The 7,968-nt window shown below is 40.7% G+C and overlaps 1 protein-coding gene across 1 annotated transcript; it reads right to left on the reverse strand.

Annotated features, from left to right (window-relative positions):
- Positions 1–273: 273 nt before the first annotated feature.
- On the reverse strand, positions 274–6,221 carry PCYB_144680 (hypothetical protein; the record flags this gene model as incomplete). The annotated part of the gene is made up of 1 exon (XM_004224939.1): positions 274–6,221. A coding segment is annotated over one exon (5,946 nt), but the record flags the coding sequence as incomplete, so codon positions are not given.
- Between the last annotated feature and the right edge of the window lie 1,747 nt (positions 6,222–7,968).

Here is a 7,968-nt window from a genome sequence, read left to right on the forward strand (position 1 = left end):
AAAAAAAAAAAAAAAAAAATACACTATTTATGAGTGAAAAATAATTATTAAAATCATATTTTCCTACAAAATGACATACGCAAAATTTTTTCTCCCATTTTGAAGTTTTTTTGTAAAATGTAAAATGCGCAAAATGTATGATTTTTAAAACGAATTTTCTGCCTTTTCGGACTGTTTTGAGCTTTACACCTCTCAACAGATTGTGCTATTGCGCCCTGCTATATACCGCGTATAGTAACGGCCGACGCGCCACACACGCAACCCTGTGTAAAGTCAAAATCGTTGTTTCTTCTTCCTTGAGGAATTTTCCTCCTGCGCATGCTTCTGTCTTTTGCTGACACTGTTATTGTTGCTAGCACTTTCACAATTGCTTTTCCTCTTTCGTCTTTCAATTTTTAATTCGAGGGAACAATTGTTTAATTTTAAGTCCTTTTTAAATTCCGGGTTAAATACCTCCTTAAACGTAGTCGCTAACGGATAGTCCACACTGTTTGTTGACTGCTTTAGCAATTCTTGAAATAGGAAGCAGGGCGTCATCCATTCCGCGTCCCCATCATCATACGTAACAACGAAAAATGGATTGCCATTTTCGTCCTTTATTTGTTCCGTAACTGTACCTACATAAGTTCCATTTGTAAATTCCCTCTGAATTTTTGTTTTCCCAAGTTCAACACCCATGAGCGGAATGAAATTACTCGCTTTGGGAATATTTTCCAACGTGACATAGTCCCCCTTTTTGTTACTCGGCGCTTCCTTTGTGCCGCCCAAATTTTCGCCTGCAAAATAGATGTGACTTTTGTCCCCTTTCTGGTTCTCATCTTTGCTGCGATGCTCGTGCTGATCGGCATGCGGGTCAGCGTATGGATCATTGCAGGGACCTCTACATGGATCACTGCATGGATCACTGCGCGGGTGATGATCTGTTCCCCCCTGAGCTGCGCAACTACCACCGCTGCTTCCCCCGTCATGTGCTTCCCCCTTGTCCATATTTTCCGATTTGCCCGTTCCCCCTTTTAAAGAATCGCCAATTTCTCCACCGATCACGTTGTTAGACGGCTTCGTACGAAGCTTCAATTTCTTCTTACTGCTACCTTTGTCATCTTCTTCATGAGGGCGTTTACCCAGCGTGGAATTCATTTCCCCCCTCTTAACCGTATAATCGTCCGTATAACTCATTTTGTTGTCCCATAACAGGGGAGGTGTATTATTCTCAACGGGGTTGTTTGTATCCCCTTGGCGCCTGTCATTACAAGGAGGGTCGCTCATCATGTCATAAAATGGTTTCTGCGGTGGAAGTTTTCCGCTGGAACTGACTGGGTCCACTATTTTTCTCGGACTAGAGATGGAACTGGGTGAATGAGCTTCTGCGCCGATGTCGTTATGGTCGTCAGCTAATGGGGCTCCCGCGCTGTCGGCGTTGATCTCGCCACGACTACCGCCGCGACTCCCACCACGACTGCTATAACTGCTGCTGCTGCAGCTCCTATAGCTGCTACTCCCGCTACGTTCCACCTCCTGTACGTACGCACCGCTCAGCTCCCTCTTTCGGTACTCCTTTATCGTGTTCGCCAATTCACGAATAACCGATTGGATGCATTCGCTGGACGTCTTAAACATGTCTTCTTCGCTCAATGCGTCATTGTAGTTAGCCTCAAAGTGCATCTTGGTAACTCTACATATAATGGCCTTAGCCAAGTCATTATGCTTGCTATAACAAACGGTGCACACAGAGAGTCTTTTTAGGTGATCGCTTAGGGGAAGACATGGCTGGTTGGTGCTCATTCCCCTTTCGAAATCTGTTAACAAGGGGAATCCTAAGATCTTCTTGCTCAACTTCATCATGTTGTTGAAGCAGAGGTTTTTGTTGCCACCCGTGTTGCTGCTGCTGGATGTTGGACAGTTAAGTGCATCACTTATTACACCGCCAGAGGGGGTACCTTTTTTTATCTCTTTTAAATTCTTCACAACATCGTTGGACTTGTTATATAAAATCGTTTCGTACGAGTTGGAAAAGCTGCCATTCGTATGTTCGGTAGAGCCTGAACGGGGGCTTTCCCCCCTACTAAAACTTGGGTCACATTTTTGTATTCCGAGGTTATGTTCCTGCGGGAATTCTTCCTTGAGTCCCTTCAATGTAGTGTCCTCTTCCGAACAGTGAACCTCCTCCTTGTGTGCAACTATGAGGTCACTTGTTACCTTTGTACAGATAGTTCGCTCCTTGTGAGGAAACACAATGGGAGTGCCTTGTTCAATAGAGTCGACAAGCTTTTCTATATATTTCCTATTTTGTAGCAAGTAGTTTATGGTTTTTTTCCTCAACTGCATGGTGTTTTGGGCCTTTTCGTCATTGACGAAGGTGTCTACCTTCTCCCTGCTTACCAGTAAATCATCGATTTTTTTTTTATACTCAACAAGAAGATGGAGTTCAAAGCTGTTTTGCAGTAGAATCTTCATTTCGTCTTTCTTAAAGGACAAATCTTCCCCTTCTTCTGTATTATCTAGAGAGTTCATTTCCTTTTCGGTGCTCTCTAAGTAGGAGCTAATTATCTCTTTATTCTTCACCAAGTCGATAATATTTTCCCTACACCGTAGTAATTTTCGTATTTTGTCATACTGCTTAGCACAGTTAGGGTTGCTAGTCACTCCTTTTGTGTCCTTCTCGTCAGTGTGACATACGGGAGTATTATCGTTTGCTTGTGGGGCTAACAACTTGGATAACTTGTTTGAATTTTCTACACACATATCACTAAAAAGGTCGATTAATTGTTTGTGGTTTTCCATTTCTAGGTAGGACAAGAACTCTTCCTGATTCAGCACATTGATGCAGAATTTGATACAACTTGTACAGAACCAATCGTAATTCTCGTTCACTTCTGCATTTAATTTTTGCACACATGTTAGGTGATAGATATGATTACAACCCGAACAAGAAATAAACCCGTTACTAATATCTGTGTTGACGCTATGCATACATATGTTGCACGTGGTGTGATTTTTTATCAGGTTGTATTTCTCCACTATGTCATCTATTCCGGTGAAAATTTTTTCTTTACAAAGGTTTAACTTGCTCAATCTGTATGCATAGCTACTTTTAATAAACTCATTCAGACAGATATCGTTAACCCTTTCGAACCATTCAAAGCCAAAATCCGCGAAAATTTCTTCTCCTGTGTTTATTTCTACTCCTGGGATGGATGTGAGAATGATGTGTGGCCACCCATCAAGGTAAACTAATTGCCACTCTGCGTTTATCCTAAAATCGTAATTGTTAAAAATGGCACATGTTTTGTAATGATTAACTAGCGACATTTCGTTGAACATGTAGGACGAGTCCACAGCGTAAGTGTAATTATCTGGTAGGATAATCTTATTATTCAACCCCTTAGATTTTTTCTTCTCTTTGGTGTAACTCTGTGTCGATTTTTCACATTGTGGTGTAGCCAAATTGGTGGTGGGACTTCCTCCCCCTTTTGTATTTATACCACCGTTGCTAAGAGCTGCTTCTTGACATATTTGCTCATCATTCGAACAGGTTTCTTCGCTCCTCAACTTGGTCGTATATTCGCAATGTTTGCTTCTATTGCGCTGGGCGATGCTCCCATTCGCTTCATCCTCGTGAACACTGCCCCCTTTCAAGGCATCCTCCTCGTCCGACTCAATCTCGTTAATAAAAACGACATTCTTTCTATCGTTAAAAACTTTCTTGTTGAAGGATAGGGCGAACGTGTACTGGTGCTTCTCCTGCGACAGCTCCCTGTTGTTCGCCACATAACCAGTGTACTCGCCAAAAATGACCCGATCATCCGATGCGAGGATTTTTTTCCCCGTGTAAACGACTGAATAGCAATCTTCATAATACGGAGTGCACAAGCGCACAGGATGCTTGTGGTCCTTCAATTCAACAATTCTAACAGACGGGTGGATCCTCCCATGTAACAAAGTGTCGTATATTTCTTCGTACATTTTTTTATTCCTATTTTTATATATAGTATTATGGTGGTTATCAAAAAAGGGGGCATGGATAAATGGAGTCCACTGAGTTCTGTTATTGGACCAGCCACAACCAAAATATCCGGACTTTGAATTATAAAATTTTTTCATTTTATGACTAAAATAAGCTCTCTCGATTTTGGAGTCTTCCGACAAAACTTGCGTTTTTACATGTCTTTTATTTCTCCTTTTTGCTACCTCTTCTATTTTGCAGAAAATCATTTTTTTCTCTTCTAAGTTTTTCCTTATTGTATCCATTCTTATCCTTTCTTGGTGCTTTTCTTGACATCTCTCTTTGTATTTTTCCTTAATTTGTTCTTCCTTTTCCTTTTTTTCCGATGCGTTGATTGTATTTCCGTTTAGTATATTCAGGTCGATAACTATTTTTCCTTCTTGTTGCAGTTTTGTCTTCTTCTTCGTCATGTACCTTTTATAATTCGAATCATCGGTGGAGTAGGACGCGTCATCGCTTCCGTTGAAGTCATAGTCCTCTTCCCCATTGGATGTGTTTTTCACGAGGGACGTTTTTTGATACACGTCATATTGGTGACTCTCCTTGTCAGCTTCGTCCGAAGCGGCGTCTTTCAAGTTTAGTTCGTCTTCCTCGGTGAGCATCTTCGTTTTGTCTGGGCTTATCGCGCGCTTCGTTTTGTCTGGGCTTATCGCGTGCTTCGTTTCGGCTGGGCTTATCGCGTGCTTCTCTGTTAATCTGCGCCGTTCCCCCTCTCCATTCAACTTCTTATCCCATTTGGCGTGTTGCACGGCTCCACTTTGAATCAACTCCTGAGGAGGTTCATTCCCCTGCACGATCACTTCCAACGCGGGGGCATCCGTTTGGGCCTCTTCACATTGGGCCTCTTCACATTGGGCCTCTTCAAAATGGGCCTCTTCAAAATGGGCCTCTTCACATTGGGCCTCTTCACATTGGGCACCATCCACATCGGGTTTACTTCCCCCCTTGGGATCACCCCCCGGCACGGCCACGCCGCTCACACCCGCATCGACCGAGATCATCATATCTCCTGGGTCCTTATTCTTGACTGAGCCCGATTTTTTACTCGAACTGGTGCTGTGTCTATTTTTCCTGCTGGTTTGCACCTTCTGCCCTTGTCTTTCCCTGTTCTTGCTCAGAAATAAGTTTCCCGCAGGTACATTTTTTTGTATCAAATTATTTGTCACGGAGTTATTTTTCAAGTTGGTCACTTTTTTACTATGCGCATTTTTGTGTGTACTTTTTGCATCTGCGTCATTGGAAAAACTGTTGGCGGAGTCGCTAAAATGCTTTAATTCGTGTTTGTCGAAAAAGTCTGATGTTTTGTAACGCTTGTTTTCCTCGAAGGAATTACTTCTGTTCAGTTTTTGGTGATGACTACTCGAGTGGTTATCCCCGTTAATGGAGGAGTCTTTACCTATATGTTGGGTGTTACTACTGGAGAGAAGTTCTCTGTCATTTTTTCCACTCTGCATATCCTTCGAATGACCCAAAATAGTTTTAATAATTCTTTCATTTGATTTCCTAGTTATGGAGGCTAACTCCGCTTTGTATCTGCTGACAGCTATTATTCCGTCCCTAAAGTTGGGAGGATTTACATTACTATTTTTTTGATTCTCGCTAAGTAAATCGTTTTCCATTTTTTCTTCCATCTCTTCTGTGATGTATAGGTTATCCTGTAGATACATTTTCCTCTTTCGATTATTTTGATCATCCACATATATATGTAGTACACTTTTTAGGCACTTAAAACAGTGGAAGATATTTTCCGGTGTTTTTCCATCATTTAATCTGTCCTTATTTAGTCTTTCTTTACTTAAAAAAAAGGAGACATACTTATACAAATTCGAATTTCTTCTAATTCTTAATCCATTCATAACTTCTTTTTTCCCTTGTTCTGTTAGAAATGGTTTGTAGTTAGCCCTTCCTAGAGCATTGCATATGTCTAGGAAAAAATCGACCCCATATGTCTCCACATTATAATAATATTCAAACTTCTTCCCTTTATATTCTTCTATTTTTTTTTTTGATTCATCACATGTACAGTTAATTTTGTTAACATCGATGACCTTCTTTATGTCTTCGTCAATCTCGAACTTTATATGTTCCTTCTCTTCCTTTATTTCGTTCCATATTTCTTTGTCTGTTTTTTCGCTAAGCTTTAGCATGCTTGCCAAATTGCTTAAGATTTTCGATTCGTACTTTATTGGGGAGATACTCATGTTGGGACTTACCAGGACTGGAAGTAGATGGGGTGATTGGAGAAGGGAGAAAAAGTAGAGTAGCGAAAGAGCTAAACTCGTTAGGCTAGCTTCTACACGTGCATACATTCTACGCACATGTGCATATGCCTCTGTGTGCGATGGCTGAGGGTAAGTGATTCTTCTTCTAGTAGCAACTATGGTCTAGCTTTAATCCCCTTGCGGCACACACGCATGGAACGCCAAAAAAAAAAAAAGGGAGGTTATCATTCAGGGGTAGAACCACTTGACTATTCACTTATCAACAAAGAAAAATGAAGGTTGGTATGTGCCTATATTCAATTAAACCCCTTTCAAATGCAAAATGGGACAATCTTCTCACCCAAGATCTTTCATGCTGAACATGTGTGGGTTCTGTCTCGAACATATTTTTTGCATTTGAGCGAGGGGGGAGGGAGTCTTCTATATCGCACTCGTTTACTTAAACATTTGAGGACACAAACAATTCTTTTTATTCAAATAAAAAGAGGTAGGAGATGGATGGGAGATTACACGTGCATTCCCATGGGAAGAAAAAAAAAAAAAAAAAAAAAAGTTACTTAAGGAATAATCGCGAAGGAGATGCAACAAGTTGCAAATACTGAGAATGTGAAGTACTCTCTCTCCGCGAGTTAACTGAGCAAATGCGAAAAGGATAAAACCCCAAACAACTATCACCTTTTTGTGAATGCGTTAAACGTTACATAAACGTACGATCAGGCATACACAGAAATATGAAAACAAAATAATTAAAAGGGGTAGCGAAAATGGCTGCATTGGCAAATAGCTACATACGTTAGTGCTCACTATATAGACATTTTTAGAGACACACAGGAGGTTTATTTTAATTAATTCCTAGTTGAGAGTTATGAAATGCGGAAAAAGAGAAAAAAAAAAAAAGGTGCTGATAATTGTGTGATGTGATACGAAAATGAAAAAAAGAAAAAAAATAAAAAGAAATTCTTCTTTTCTGAACTCAAATTTTATTCAATTCATGCATACGTAACGTTCATGAGAGAAATGTAAAAGAGTTACAATAAACGTGGTGAAACTGTTTCGATTGCATGAAGAACATTTTGGGATATATATTGACACATTTGGTGGGACGTGAAAACGGTGGTGGTGGTTTGGGGGGGAGGGTGGAACACACGAATTGCATCAAAGTGTGATCAGTAGCAACATGCTTCAATACACCTTGCTGTGATTATGTGCACGTGTATTTGCATACTGACACGTTTGCACAGACGTTCGTTCACCTGTACGTATGTGGGGGGCCGTTTGGGGCATGCGGCCTATTTTGTACACTGTAAATGGGAAAGCGCGACGCGCGCTAAGTATGCACGTGTAACAACAGAGGGAAACAAATTTATAAACAATTTAATTAAAAATGCGAGGTGTCCATTTTTTTTACGCAGTAAAAGATATGCATTTTTGCGTTACATACGCGCGTAAATACACTTACTATATGTTGTGCGTCAAATGAGATATTTTTTGCCCCAATGTATTTTTTTAATGATTAGTGGAACACACTGCAGTTATTTTTGGCGATGCTCCCATTTTGTTTCTGTTCTCTTCGCTTTGCGTTTAAAACTTTCGCAAAAGTGAGTAGTTGCAGGTATGCTGTACAAACGGAAGCATAGTGTACACATACACGTGCGTGTGAGCGTTCGCACATATGCATAAGTCACGCATAATGCTGCATTTGGCATTTGCGTTCTTATGCATCATAGGGGCAAACGAAAATTG

Source organism: Plasmodium cynomolgi, chromosome 14 (assembly GCF_000321355.1).
Source record: "Plasmodium cynomolgi strain B DNA, chromosome 14, whole genome shotgun sequence".
Lineage (NCBI taxonomy): Eukaryota > Apicomplexa > Aconoidasida > Haemosporida > Plasmodiidae > Plasmodium > Plasmodium cynomolgi.